The sequence below is a fragment of the Loxodonta africana genome, chromosome 4 (genome assembly GCF_030014295.1).
Source record: "Loxodonta africana isolate mLoxAfr1 chromosome 4, mLoxAfr1.hap2, whole genome shotgun sequence".
In the NCBI taxonomy this organism is placed as follows: domain Eukaryota; kingdom Metazoa; phylum Chordata; class Mammalia; order Proboscidea; family Elephantidae; genus Loxodonta; species Loxodonta africana.
In genome coordinates, this window is record NC_087345.1 from 91,680,336 (window position 1) to 91,696,175 (window position 15,840).

At 42.4% G+C, this 15,840-nt stretch overlaps 1 protein-coding gene across 1 annotated transcript in view; it reads left to right on the top strand.

Annotated features, from left to right (window-relative positions):
• The window catches only part of FAM186A (family with sequence similarity 186 member A), a 78,906-nt gene that overhangs the window by 49,639 nt on the left and 13,427 nt on the right, over window positions 1-15,840 (top strand). The window contains exons 4-7 of the mRNA XM_064285162.1: window positions 2,142-6,178; window positions 6,356-6,523; window positions 6,596-6,911; window positions 7,140-8,487. Of these exons, the coding sequence (XP_064141232.1) occupies window positions 2,142-6,178; window positions 6,356-6,523; window positions 6,596-6,911; window positions 7,140-8,487 (5,869 nt within the window). The remainder of the gene's footprint in view (window positions 1-2,141; window positions 6,179-6,355; window positions 6,524-6,595; window positions 6,912-7,139; window positions 8,488-15,840) is intronic.

Sequence of the window (15,840 nt, forward strand, 5' to 3'; positions counted from 1 at the left end):
GTAAAATGCCATTTTTGTCATATATCGGGAGTACATACCTGTGCTCATTGCTACTGGTGTTTCATTTCTTTTAGACCCTCTCAGCTGACAGAGCAAAAATATATATGTATGTTGTATATTAACCCATGTATATACACATTCCTATAAATATTTCTGTAAGTAACCACCTGTAACTATATTAAGGTAAACATGAATTCTTACTAATGTCTTCAAACTCTATCCATTACCACATGGATCATTCTAGTTTCCTCTCCTTGCTTATCTATAAATTTCAACCCTAACAGTGAGAAACCTGGCTCCCACCATCTGCCATCCATTTACTTAATTGTTCAATTCCAGTATACATGTATAGCAGTATCAGAATTGTTAACCTGTACTCCTTATGAGAAACAACTTTATCAACCAAAGTACAGTGCTTATGTGCAGTTCCTTTTGCCTTCAGTTTTACAAACTCCACTCATTTCCAGGGATTTCCCCAATCCCCTTTGGTGGGGTAGTTTCATACATTCATAATATAGTTAGATTCTCTTGTCAAAGTCTGCGTTCCTTCCTGCTATCCCGATTTCCTGATTTTTAAAAAATGTTCGTATATTAAGATTTGCTCTTACAGGAAATGATACTGGTGAGGAGTAGGCTTCTTGGATCAAGCAGACACATGAGACTATATGTGCAGCTACTGTCTGGAGGGGAGGTGTGAAGGCTGAGGAACAGAAGATGGCTGAATGGACATGGAAACACAGGGTGGAGAGGAGTGTGCTGTCTCATTAGGGGGAGAGCAACTAGGAGTATATAGCAAGGTGTATATAAGGTTTCGTATGAAAGACTGACTTGATTTGTAAACTTTCACTTAAAACACAATAAAAATATTTTTTAAAAAAGATTTGCTCTTAGCGCTATGGGTTTTGACAAATGTATAATATCATGTATCCACCATCACAGTATTATAGAGAATAGTTTTACAACCCTAAAAAACCCCTGTGCTTTACCTATTTATCCTCCTCCTTTCCTCCCAGACACCTGGCAACCATTGATCTTTTTACTGTCTCTGGTTTTTTGCTTTTCCAGAATGTCATATAATTGGAATCATACAGTATATAGTCTTTTTGAATTGGCTTCTTTCACTTAGTCATATGCATTAAGGTTTCTCCATATCTTTTGATGATTAATAGCTTGTTTCTTTTTATTTCTGAATAACACTCTATTTTATGGATGTACCACAGTTTGTTTATCCACTCACCTATTGAAGGACATATTGGTGGCTTCCAGTTTTTAGCAATTATGATTAAAGCTGCTATAAACATTTGTGTGCAGGTTTTTTGTGTGGACATATGTTTTCAACTCCTTTGGGTAAATACCTAGGAGCACAATTCCTGGATCATAAGGTAAGCCTATGTTTACCTTTGTAAGAAACTGCCAAACTGTCTTCCAAAGTGGCTGTACCATTTTGCACACTTTCCTGTTTCTTTTTTGTTGAAAAATGGACATTTTAGATAATATATGGTAGCAACTCTGGATTCTGACTCTCCTTTCCTCTCTGGGGTTTGTTTTTGTTGCTTTTGTTTGTTTAGAGACTTGCCTGGATTAATTCTGTGGAGTCTCTCTTCCAGAGTGTGCAATCACTGATATCTCTGTTCAGTTCTAAAATGGTTGTTTTTAATATTTTCATACAGTTTTATTGTTGCTTCTTGGGGAGAAAATTTGCTGAATTTCCTCTTCAGCCATTCCAGAAATCCTTCAAAAATGTTTGACTATTGTCTGTTTGTTTGTGACCCTCTTAAAAAAATCAAGGTCTGCGTTGATTCAGGAAAGAGGGAGAGGAGAGGCAAGAATCTAAGAGAGAAAATGGAAAGCACCAAACATAACCAAAGTCAAAGGAAAATTTTGGCTTGTTAGTAGGTCTAATCCCAAATTTGTAACTGAAAGTAAATTGAGGTTTCAGCTGAGTTCTTTTCTAAACTCTGGAAGTAGACGTTCTAGGTGATTGCGGGAAAAGTAATTCTTTTATTTGTGGAGTTAAACTTTTCTGAGGAATCTTTATCCTGTAGCTATCCACCAATTTAGGCTAAATTACTTAGGTTTAAGCACAAATAGAGAATACAAAAGAAGAGATGCAATCTCGTTGTTTTGTTTTCTTCTTCCAGCATCTAGAGGTACTCTGTGGAAACCTTGGAAAGAAAGAGTTACAAAGCGACCAGCAACGGCCCATGCTTTAAGACCAGATCAGATGATTAGTGATGAATTTGCAACAAATACAAAGGTTTCAGAAATCCAAGATATGCTACAGGAACTCATAGGCTCTTCGATGTTTAGTAAAATGGAAAACAATGCTATTAAATATATATCATCAACAATAACAAACCTTTCTAAAGCTTTGAGTGCAGTAAATGAAGAGTTAAAAATTAGTCTCCAAAGTGCCAATACGCTCATAGATGACACAGCTGAAAAAGAAAAAGAGCTCTCCCTTAATATAATAGAAGATCTTAGTGAAAAAAATGAAATGCTTCAGCGGCAACTTCAAAATGCAGAAGAAAAGTGTGAACAACTTATTCGATCCAGAAGTTTACTGGAACACCAAATCCAAGTGTTTGCAGCATCACCCTTGAAAGCATTTCCTAAACTTTCTCCACCGTCGTCTTTGTCCATCGCCAGATCTGATGATATAGAGGACAGTGTGGACAGTATTTTGGCCAAAGAATTTGAGAATGTTGTAGATGAGGCCCAAAGAAAAGGGGCCAAAAGCCCTGGGGTCAAATGGGACCCAGCTATTTCACATACAGTCCAAGCTGAAATAACCCCAGATTTAACTGAACAACAGCAGCAAACTTCTCCAGACAAAAATCAGAAAATTGAAGATAAAGCTGATATGCATCTGAAAGGCAAGACTGACCAGCATCAGTCACAGAAAAGAAAGCACACAGAAAAACCACACATGGGTGAGACCTCTGGATCAAAACTGAGTGATGAACAAGGTGAACAGAAAGTTGCAAGGTCCAAACCTAGTCACCATTCCGAGCCACAAGCACTGGGAAAGAAGGGAAAAGAAATAAAATCTCCTTCTGAAGCCAAATCAAAGTCAACTACTGAATCAAAAAGCCAACATACCCCTGCTGATTACCCTTCTAGTGAAACAAAGAGACAAAGTGACAAAAGTGTAGCAAGTGCTATGTTGGAGCAACTCAAGGTGAAATCTGAATATCCATCTGACAGGAGACAAATATTTTCAGAGACTAAAGTAGAACCCACCATTGAGTCCAGGGACAAAGAGGGCAGAAGTGAAAAGAGTAGCCTGGCAGAGCCACTCAGGTACATCCAATCTGAAAAAATGAAAGGAAAGAAACACCACATCTCTCCAGAAACTACCATGAGCACAGGAGAAAAAACTGATGAAAAAAGAATACCAGCCAAGCCTCCTGAACTCGCTAAATCACCCTCAGGAACAGCTAGAGAGACTTCAGAATCTACCAGAGCTTTAGTCACGTCGGCAGGCAAAAGCGAACAGAGTAACCTAGAAGAATTTCAGAAAGCCATAATGGCTTTCCTAAAAGAGAAAATTGATAATGCAGGAAAACCTTCTGATAAAAAGACTATGCTGATGGAGGAGTTATTACTAAAAAGAGCAGAAGCCAAAAAATTAGGAATCATAAAGGCAAAATTGGAGGAATATGTCCAAACAGTGGCAGAAATCATTGCTAAAACCCTGAGAAAATACAAAGATTTAAAAAAGGCAGGACAGGTTGGAGAGAAACCTAAGCCATCAAAAAAGGGAGCCTCATTTATGCCGGGATTACAGATTCAAAAACCATCAGCTAGTACAAAGGCTGATATTAACACCTTCCTTTCACAGGAGAACATGGACCCAGTAATTAGCAACTTAATACAAATGATCTTGACTGAAATAGAAAGTGAGAGAGATGTTCCCGTAGTCTCAAGATTAGGAAGAGACCACAAAGAGAAGGAAGAACAAAGGCAGGGGGAATATTTGCCAGGGAGTCAAGAATTTTCTGGCATGAGTCTCAAACATCAGTTGCTAAAAGAAAAAAGTCTCTGGAAGGAGCGCCATGAGACGATAAATAAGAATTTGGAGAGGGAAAAGACATGGCTCCAGATGAAGGAGGGAAAGCAGTTGCAACAGACACAGAAGCCATGGCAGGAAATAGAAGTGTGGAAGGAACAGCAAAAACAGTGGATGCAAAAGTGGATTGAGCAAGAAGGGAAGCAAAAGCAAAGGGAAATGGAAGAAGAAGAGCAGCGGCTGCTGGAGGCAAGGGAGCACAAAATGAAAGAGAAAGCGGTGCTTTTAAAGGAGGAGGAGCAGATGAGGCAGGTTCAGGAGGAAGCAAGACAGCTGGAGCTGACAAAATGGGAAAAAGAGGAGGAGAAACAAAACGTAGAGGACTATGAAAGGCAGAGACAGAAAAAAGCAGTGGACCAGGTGATGATTAAGGAGAAAAAACCTGAAGACCTAGAGAAAATGGTATCACAAACTACAGTGCTATCATCTGACAGCATCTATTCTCCCAGGCAGAGGAGCATGCTGAAATTTGCATCCCAGTTATACCCAAGAAAAGAGATCCATGAGAACCTTAAGTCATTCAAGGTTCTTCCTGATGGACAGCATTCCGTACCAATCACTCCTCCCACCTCCGTGCAATCCTCCCCACCTGGGGTCTTCCCCGTTCCTGGAGGCTCTCCCACAAAGTGGATCACTCTCACTTCTGAGCAGCCCCAGGCACTGGGGATGACTCTCACTCTCGAGCAGGTCCAGAGAGAGGGCATCATCCTTACTCCCGAGCAGGTCCAAGCACTAGGAATCACCTTTGCCCCTGAACAGGCTCAAACAGAGAAAATCACCCTGACCCCTAGGCAGGCCCAGGCACTGGGGATCACTCTCACCCCTCAGCAGGCTCAGGCACAGGGGGTGACCCTCACACCTCAGCAGGCCCAGGCACAGGGGGTCGCTCTCACCCCTCAGCAGGCTCAGGCACAGGGGGTGACCCTCACACCTCAGCAGGCCCAGGCACAGGGGGTCGCTCTCACCCCTCAGCAGGCTCAGGCACAGAGGATCACCCTCACACCTCAGCAGGCTCAGGCATTGGGAATCAAACTTACCTCTGAGCAGGCTCAGGCACAAGGGATCACCCTCACACCTCAGCAGGCTCAGGCACTGGGGATCACGCTTACCCCTCAGCAGGCTCAGGCACAGGGGGTCACCCTCACACCTCAGCAGGCTCAGGCACAGGGGGTGACCCTCACACCTCAGCAGGCCCAGGCATTGGGAATCAAACTTACCTCTCAGCAGGCTCAGGCACAAGGGATCACCCTCACACCTCAGCAGGCTCAGGCACTGGGGATCACGCTTGCCCCTCAGCAGGCTCATGCACAGGGGATCACCCTCACACCGCAGCAGGCCCAGGCACTGGGGATCACTCTCACCCCTGAGGAGGCTCAGGTGCAGGGACTTAGCTTCACACCTCAGCAGGCCCAGGCACTAGGGATAACTTTTACCCCTGAGGAGGCTCAGGCACTGGGGATCACTGTCACACTTGAGGAGGCCCACGCACGTGGAATCACTCTCACCCTTCAGCAGGCCCAGGCTTTGGGGATCACTCTCACCCCTCAACAAGTTGAGTCACTGGGAATCACCCTGACCCCTCAGCAGGCCCAAGCACTAGGAATCACTCTCATTCCTCAGCAGGTCCAGACACAGGAAATTATACTTACACCCCAGCAGGCCCAGGAACTGGGGATCACTCTCACCCCAGAGCAGGCCCACGCCCAGAGAATAACTCTCATTTGTGAGCAGGTTCATGCACAGGGAATCACTGTTAGCCCTAAGCAAGTTGAGACCCAGGGGATCACCCTCACCTCCGAGGAAGCTCAGGCACAGAGTATCACATTCACCCCTGAGGAAGCTCGGGCACTGGAAATCACATTCACCCCTGAAAAGGCCCAGGCACAGGGAATCACTCTTACACTTCAGCAGGCCCAGGCACTAGGGACCTCTCTCACCCCTCAACAGGTTAAGGTACAAGGGATCATTCTCACCCCTGAGGAGGCACAGGCACAGGGGATTACCCTCACCCCCGAAGAAGCCCAGGAACTGGGTATTTCTCTCACCCCTCAGCATGTACAAGCATTGGGGGTCTCCCAAGCCCCTCGGCAGTTTCAGGATTTCAGGGTCACTCTCACATCTGAACATGCTCAGCCATTGAGGGTTGCTATCACTCCGAAGGAGACCCAGGCACTAAAGACATCTCTAACTTCAGAACAAGCCTGGGCAATGCATATCCCTCCAACTAAAGAACTAGCCCAGAGAGCTGGGCCCCCTATAGCCCGAGAACAGGTCCAAACACAGAGGATCACTCTCACCCCTGAGCAGGCCCAGGCACTGGGGATCACCCTCACCCCTGAGAATACCTGTGCATTGGGTCCTCCTCTCATTCCTGAACAGGCTCAGTCATTGGGGGTCCCTCTCAGCTTTAAGCAGGCCCAGGCATTAGAGGTCCCTCTCACTGAAGAGCAGGCCAAGAAATTGGGGGTCCCTATCACTCTGGAAAATGTTCAAGAAGTACCAAAGACTCTTATCCTTAAGCAGACCCATGCTCTAGGGGTCACCCCCTCCCCTGAACAGGCCCAAGCAACAGGGGTCTCATTAGCTCCAGGAGCTTCACTCACTGTGAGACAGGCCGAGGAATTGGGAGTCCCCATCACCCCAGAATATGCCTGGGTGTCAGCTGTCACTCGTACTCTCAAGCAGGCCCAGACCTTGGGGCCCCCTTTGAACTTAAAACAAGCTCAAGCATTGGGGGTTCCTCTCATTCCAGAACAGTTCAGGGAATTAGGGATCTCTCTAACCTCAGATAAAGACCACGTCTTGGGATCTTCCCTTATCCCTGAGCAAGTTCAACCTTTGGGGGTCCCCATTCCTCCAGGACAGGTCCAGCCAGTGGATATTACTCTCATGCCTGAGGAGGACCTAAAATCGAGAGCTCCTTTTACTGCTGAGCAGCCCTCACAACTTTGGACTGGTCCTTCTTCAGGACATACTCCAGAAGTTGGGATCGTTTCTGTAACTGATCAGTCCTTCAGACCAAGTTCTCCTCATATTCCTAAGCAGTCCCCTACATTGGCTCCTTCCACTCTTAGACCATTTCAAGAATTGAAGGCTTCTCTCTCGCCTGGGCAATCCTTTACATTAAGCCCTAGCCAGTTCATGGTATCATCTGCTATTGCTGAGAAGTCCTCTGTATTTGGGGTCTCTTCTCCTTTGCAGATATCAAGGTCTCCTCTCACTCAATCCCCCTGTGCCCTTGGGACACCCCTAGTAATGGGGATTGCTTCTGACCCTGAGAAGTTACTTGCACCACAGACTCTTCCTTCCTCTCAGGGTCAACTTACCCCTATGCAGTTCCTACCACAAGGGGTCCCTCCCACCCCTAGGCAGCTCTTCACATCTAGGGGCCCTCTCACTCCCCAGCCACCCCTGATATTAAAGGCCTCTCTCACCCCCAGGCAGCCTCTTATACCTGGAGTCCCACCTACCTCTGGACAGATCCCCAGTCTCCCTCCTGGGCAGCCTTTGGTTTCTGAGGCCTATTCCATCCCTGGGGAGCTCCTGGAATCTAGACCCTTTACCCTCCCTGAGCAGCCCCAGGTATTCCATCCCCCTCTGTGGGGACCCTCTACCCTTGGGCAGCATCTGGCACCATGGATCCTTCCTATTCCGGGGCAACCTTCCCCACTATGGGGCCATCCCACCTCTGGGCAGCCCCCCAAATTATGGGCTTCTCCAACTCCTGGAAAGCTCCAGAAAGATTTAACTTCTTTTGTCTTTGAGAAAAGTAAGAAAGGATTGGAAATTATTTCTCCGAAATCTAAATCAGCATTGGTCCCTCCCAGTGATTCAAAGTTCAAAGCAAAGCAAGCCCCTAAGACGTTCCGAAAGTCAGATGTCTCTGACACTTCTGAAGAAACCCAGATGCTCCAAGATCCTTTTGCCATGGAACAATTTAGAACATTTCAGCCCTATCTCACCGATTACACCAGGGCACCAGTATCACAAACCCCTTACATTGATGAAGGGGCCCTTCCCACTTGTATGAAGCCTATAGCATTGCTACCTTCTCTTATTACTCGATCACCCAAAATATCACAGGTCTCACTTTCTGAATGGGACCAGAAATCCAGATTGCCTCCTATAGACAGGCCCTGGATACTGACCTCAGTTCTAGCTACCAAGAAACCCAAGATGATAGTGCCCCCTTCCTCTCCCCAAGAGCTGGAAGAAGAAGAGAAGTATTTTGTTGATGTGGAGGCTCAGAGGAAGAACCTGGTACTCTTAAATCAGGCCACGAAAACTTCTGGACTCTCTTCACAGATGCACACAACAGCTAGGAATCTCATAATTGAGACACTTCATACGGACACAGTTCGGCTGGGATATCTATTCCGCAAGTACATTGCCTATAGGCTGATCCAGGGTGCCAGGTAGATGTAACTATTGTATGTCCAGTTTTCTAGTATAGTCCTGATTTCAATTATTCTTCCTCATTGCCCTATAACTATATTCATACTTGTCAGATCATATGTTTTAAAACAGCTCTTATAGAAGGTCTGTGGGATAGAAGCCTGCTTAAGATAGCAAAAGGACATACATATTTTAGGACATAAGAGATGCCGTATAACTTGATCCATTTCATCCACTTCTATCTTTAGCAGAGATGCTAAGGTATATTTTGCAAATAACGGCTGGTCTCTAAAACATCAACTTCAAAGGCGTAGAGATCCTTGCCAGTTATTCTGAAGGTCTTTCATCTTCTTGGGTTCACCAAAAGATGTATGATTCTAAAAATTGGTGATGGCAAGTTATGTACAAGGTATTTCCAAGAAAACTTCACTGCTGGGGTGACCTGGCGGCAGCACGTCCTCGTCCTCATTTTTTTTTTTTTAATGCAAATACCAGAAAGGGGTCAGGACAAGTGACAACTGGCTTGCCATCCTTGGCATTCGTGTTTGAGGTTACCAGCCTATTATCTAGGGGAAATTTTTTAACCTAAAATTACAGATGACAAGTTAAAATGTATTAATAAAAAAAAGGCTATCATTAATTATAGGAAAAACTTATGTCATTTATTCAACAAATATTTATTGAATGTCTATTATGTGCCAGGTGTTGTTCCAGGTGCTAGGAATACAGAAGTGAATAAAATAGGCAAAGTCCCCTGTTTTCATGAAATTTAAATTTTTGTAAACTGAATTCATTAGGGAATTAGAGATTGAAACAACAATGTGCAAAAGGAAGCCTTCTCTAAGTTATAATCAGAGCTTTTAATTTCAAAGTTTAGGTCATGTGGAATTTGTTGGAACATACGTTTTTACTCTATACTTGTCTTTAGTTTTCTCTTTCCATACTGACTACTCCCACTCTATTAAACCTGTTTTTACATGTAAACACTTTCATCCACTTCAAGAATTTTTAAAGAATACCATGTTTCTGGTCATTCTCCAGTTCCCTTATGTCTTTTTTTTTTTAATATGATTTTATTATGTTTTTGGTGAAAGTTTACAGAGCAAATTAGGTTCCCATTTGGGAATTTCTATGCAAATTGTTCAGTGACATTAGTTACATTTTTCACAATGTGTCAACATTCCTTCATATCTTTTTTTACTTTGTCATATTTAAGTTAAAAAAATAAGTAGTACAGTCTCATAGTACAATATTAATAATAAATAATAGAATGAAAGTCTCACTAATAGCCCTAACCCCAGCTATCCAGGCCCTTTCCATAGGGCTACTAATATATGTTCACCTAGAAATATTTTCTGCATATGTAGGAGAGTATGTATGATCATTTATCCCCTCTTAACATATATTAAATGGTTATGACTATTGATTTTTCATAACAACTTAGATATTGTTGTTGTTGTAGTTAGGTGCTATCAAGTTGTTTCCGACTCATAGTGATCCAGTATAAAACAGAATGGAATACTGCCCGGTCCTGTGCCATCCTCACAATTGTTGCTATGTTTGAGCCCATTGTTGCAGCCACTGTGTTAATCCATCTGATTGAGGGTCTCCCTTTCTTTTGCTGACCTTCTACCTGTCCAAACATGATGTCCTTCTCCAGGGACTGGTCCCTACATATAACATGTCCAAAGTATATGAGACGAAGTCTTGCCATCCTCGCTTCCACGGACCACTCTGGCTGTACTTCTTCCAAGACAGACTTGTTCATTCTTTTGGCAGTCTATGGTATATTCAATTATTCTTCACCAACACCATAATTCAAAGGCATCAATTCTTCTTTGGTCTTCCTTAGTCATTGTCCAGCTTTCCCATACACATGAAGCGATTGAAAATATCATGGCTTGAGTCAGGTGCACCTTAGTCCTCAAAGTGACATCTTTGCTTTTGAATACTTTAAAGAGGTCTTTTGCAGCAGATATGCTCAATATAATACATCATTTGATTTTCTAAAAATTTTTATTGTACCTTAAGTCAAAATTTACAAATCAAGTCAGTCTCTCATACAAAAATTTATATACACCTTGCTATATACTCCTAGTTGCTCACCCCCTAATGACACGGCACACTCCTTCTCTCCACCCTCTATTTTTGAGTCCATTCAGCCAGCTTCTGTCCCCCTCTGCCTTCTCATTTCCCCTCCAGACAGGAGCTGCCAACATAGTCTCATGGGTCTACTTGATCCAAGAAGCTCACTCCTCACCAGCATCATTTTCTATCTTATAGTTCAGTCCAATCACGGTCTAAAGAGCTGGCTTTGGGAATGGTTCCTGCCTTGGGCTAATAGAACGTCTGGGGACCATGACCTCTGGGATCCTTCTAGTCTAGTCCATTAAGTCTGCTCTTTTTACGAGAATTTGAGGTCTGCATCCCACTGCTCTCCTGTTCCCTCAGGGGTTCTCTTTTGTGTTTGCTGTCAGGGCAGTCATCAGTTGTAGCCAGGCACCATCTAGTTCTGGTCTCACCCTGATGTAGTCTCTGATTTACATGGCCTTTGCTGTCTCTTGGCTCATAATTACCTTGTGTCTTTGATGTTCTTCATTCTCCTTTGCTCCAGGTAGGTTGAGACCAATCAATTTGGTTGTACCAATGTAAAACGTTACAACCAAATCGATTTCCAAAGTGGTTGTACCATTTTCCATTCCCACCAGCAGTGTATAAGTGTTCCAGTCTCTCCACAACCTCTCCAACATTTATTATTTTGTGTTTTTTGGATTAATGCCAGCCTTGTTGGAATCAGATGGAATCTCATTGCAGTTTTGATTGGCATTTCTCTAATGGGTAATTATCATTAGCATTTCCTCATGTATCTGTTAGCTACCTGAATGTCTTCTTTAGTGAAGTGCCTGTTCACATGCTTTGCCCATTTTTTAATTGGGTTATTTTTCTTCTTGTTGTTGAGTTTTTGCAGTATCAGGTAGATTTTAGAGGTCAGACACTGATCAGAGATGTCATAGCTAAAAACTTTTTCCCAGTCTGTAGGCAATCTTTTTACTCTTTTGGTGAAGTCTTTAGATGAGCATAGGTGTTTGATTTTTAGGAGCTCCCAGCTATCTAGTTTCTCTCCTGGTGTTTGTGCATTCTCAGTAACATTTTGTATACTGTTTATGCCATGTATTAGGGCTCCTAGCATTGTCCCTATTTTTTCTTCCATGTCTTTATTGTTTTAGATTTTATATTCAGGTCTTTGATCCATTTTCAGTTAGTTTTTGTGCATGATGTGAGGTACGGGTCTTCTTTCATTTTCTTGCAAATGGATATCCAGTTATGCCAGCACTGTCATTTGATTTCTTGACTGCTACTTCCATGGGCATTGACTGTGGATCCAAATAAAGTGAAATCCTTGACAGCTTCAATATTTTCTCCACTTATCCTGATATTGTTTATTTATCCAGTTGTGAGAATTTTTGTTTTCTTTATGTTGAGGTGTAATCTTCAGTATGGATTACACCTCAACTTAGATATTAGGTATTAGATAATTCAGGTGTTAATATATAAAGAGCTTGAGTAAACTCATTTTATGGTTGTATAGTATTTCAAAGTTTGGATTTACAAGGAGAGGCGGGTTCTAGATGGCAGAGCAGTCAGATGATTCCAGTGATCCCTCTTACAACAAAGACCTGAAAAAACAAGTGAAACTATTATATTTAATACAAGCTAGGAGGCCTGAACATCAAAGGCAAGGTTAGAAAATGGACCGAGTGGCAGGGGGAGGGAAAGACGGTTCAGAAGTAGAAAGGAGTTGTTGGACTTGAATTGCCGGGAACCCTCAGGCACCATTCCCAGGAGTGACTGGGCTGGTGGTAGTGTTCTGCCACAGTTTCTTCAGGGAGAAACAGCCAGCCGTGCAGCCTACTTACACCTCTGAAACCAGAGAAGAATGGTGCTCTTGGCAAAAGCTAAGTACTTGCGTATATTTTACGGCATCCCCAGCCCCCAGGATAGGCTCTGCTGAGTGCCCTGAGCCATTCTCCCAACCTTGGAGAAGGAATGAATTCAGAATTGGGGGAAAAGATAATCTGCCAGCTCCACTAACCTGGGGAGCTCAGGACAGAAGCAGCTCCTGTCCAGGTATAAACGGTCCGTGGACTTTGAATACCCTTCCCCCTGCACGGACCTGTGTGGGCCTATTTCAGGAGAATAGACCCTTGTTGGCAGACCGCAACTGTTTCAGCTGAGTGGTGGAGATGTGGGTGTTTGGTGTTTGACACCACTTTGCCTATTAAACAGTGTCCTCACCTACCCACATCAGGGGCCTAAGGACTGGTGGCTCCACTCACATCACCCAACCACCTGAGAAAGGGATCCGAGGATAACTGGTACCTTCCAGGCCTTACAACCAAAAGCATTGGGTGCCCATTGTCCGTCTGCAGAACCCACCCACCTGTGCACTCTAGGGAACAGGGACACACTTTCCTCACAGACACTCAGGGGATGGTTGTCAGCCCCCTGCCTTATTTGGAGCATGACCCCCCCCCGCAACCACATTCTGGTACCTACACCAATCACCCCTGCCCCTCTAAGACTGTAGGACAGAGTCTATACCACAACTTGATGACAAACTAGCTGGACACCTGAGCTAAATGCATACAAGAAAAGTGAACGGACTCCTAGGCTGATATACCTGATAACAGCTCTAGCCATCTGGTGACAGGACGCTAGAGCTTCGAAGGCAAAAATAATCAAGCTAGCTCACTCAAACAAACTATTTGGGCATATCAAAACAAAACAAAGCAAGAAGCTAGGATAAGTAAGCAATCATAAAAGAAACTAATACAGTAACATATAGATGGCTCAGTGACATCAGTCAATATCAAATTACATAAAGAAGCAGACCACGATCACTTAACAAGTTCTCAAAATAAAGATCAAGGGATCTTCTGGATGAAGGTGCCTTCTTGGAATTACCAGATTCAGAATACAAAAGGTTAATATACAGAGCTCTTCAAGACATCAGGAAGGAGATCAGGCAATACGCAGAACAAGCCAAGGAACACACAGATAAAGCAGTTGAAGAGATTAAAAAGGTTATTCAATTTAATAAGCTGCAAGAATCCATAGACAGCAATCAGAAATTCAGAAGATTAACAATAAAATTACAGAAGTAGACAACTCAATAGAAAGTCAGAGGAGCAGAAATGCGGAAGTGGAAGGCAGAATATGTGAAACTGAAGAAAAAACACTTGGCACCAATATATTTGAAGAAAAATCAGATAAAACTATTTAAAAAAATGAAGAAATCCTAAGAATCATGTGGGACTCTATCAAGAGAAATAACCTACGAGTGATTGGAGTACCAGAACAGGGAGGCATAACAGAAAATACAGAGACAATTGTTGAAGATTTGTTGGCAGAAAACTTCCCTGATATTGTGAAAGGTGAGAAGATATCTATCCAAGACGCTCATTGAACTCCACATAAGGTAGATCTTAAAAGAAAGTTGCCAAGACATATTATAATCAAACTTGCCAAAACCAAAGATAAAGAGCAAATTTTATGGATGGCTAGGGATAAATGAAAAGTCACCTACAAAGGAGAGTCAATAAGAATAAGCTCAGACTACTTGGCAGAAACCACACAGGCAAGAAGGCAATGGGATGACTTACATAAAGCACTGAAGGCTAAAAATTGCCAATCAAGAATCATATATCCAGCAAAACTGTCTCTCAAATATGAAGGCGAAATTAGGACATTTCCAGATAAACGGAAGTTTAGGGACTTTGTAAAAACCAAACCAAAACTACAAGAAATACTAAAGAGAGTTCTCTGGTTAGAAAATCAATAATATCAGATATCAACCCAAGACTAGAACACAGGACAGAGCAACCAGATGTCAACCCAGATAGGGAAATAAAAAAAAATCAATCAAGATTAAAAAAAAACACTCAAAAGAGGGAAACGGCAATGTTATTATGTAAAAGAAGACAACATTAAAACAATTAAGAGGGACTAAGAAATGTAGTCATAGATCTTTCATATGGAGAGGAAGACAAGGCGATATAAAGAAATAAAAGTTAGGTTTAAACTTAGAAAAATAGGGGTAAATATTAAGGTAACCACAAAGGAGACTAACAATCGTACTCATCAAAATAAAATACAAGAAAAAAATAGAGACTCAGCAGTAACAAAACCAACAACAACAAATAAGACGAAAAGACAATATATAAAAATAAACTACTCAGCACAAAAAATTAAGTGGGAAAAGAAACTGTCAACAACACTCAAAAAAAGACATTGAAATGACAGCACTAAATTCAGGCCTATCCATAATTACGCTGAATGTAAATGCGCTAAATGCACCAACAAAGAGACAAAGAGTTGCAGAATGGATAAAAAAGCACGATTCGTCTATATGCTGCCTACGAGAGACACACCTTAGACTTAAAGGCACAAACAAACCAAAACTCAAAGGATGGGAAAAAACATATATTGAGCAAACAACAATCAAAAAAGAGCAGGAGTGGCAATATTAATTTCCAAAAAAGTAGACTTTAAGATTAAATCCACCACAAAGGATAAGGAAGGACACTATATAATGATTAAAGGGACAATATACCTGGAGGATATAACCATATTAAATATTTATGCACCCAATGACAGGGCTGAAAGATACATAAAACAAACTCTATCCGCATTGAAAAGCAAGATAGATAGCACCACAATTATAGTAGGAGCCTTCAACACGCCACTTTTGGTGAAGGACAGGACATCCAGAAAGAAGCTCAATAAAGACACGGAAGATCTAAATGCCACAATAAACCAACTTGACCTCATAGATATACAAGGAACACTCCACCCAACAGCAGCCAAGTATACTTTCTTTTCTAGTGCACATGGAACATTCTCTAGAATAGACCACATATTAGGTCATAAGGCAAGCCTAACCAGGATCCAAAACATCGAAATATTACAAAGCATCATCTCTGACCATAAGGGATAGAAGTAGAAATCAATAACAGAAAAAGCAGGGAAAAGAAATCAAACACGTGGAAACATAACAATACCCTGCTCAAAAATGACTGGTTTATAGAAGACGTTAAGGATGGAATAAGTAAATTCATAGAATCTAATGAGAATGAAAACACATCCTATCAGAACATTTGGGATGCAGCTAAAGCAGTGCTCAGAGGTCAATTTATATCAATAAATGCACACATAAAAAAAGAAGAAAGGGCCAAAATCAAAGAATTACCTGGACAATTTGAACAAATAGAAAGAGAACAACAAAAGAAACCCTGAGGCACCAGAACAAAGCAAATAATAAAAAATTAGAGCAGAATTAATTGAAATAGAAAACAGAAAAACAATTGAAAGCG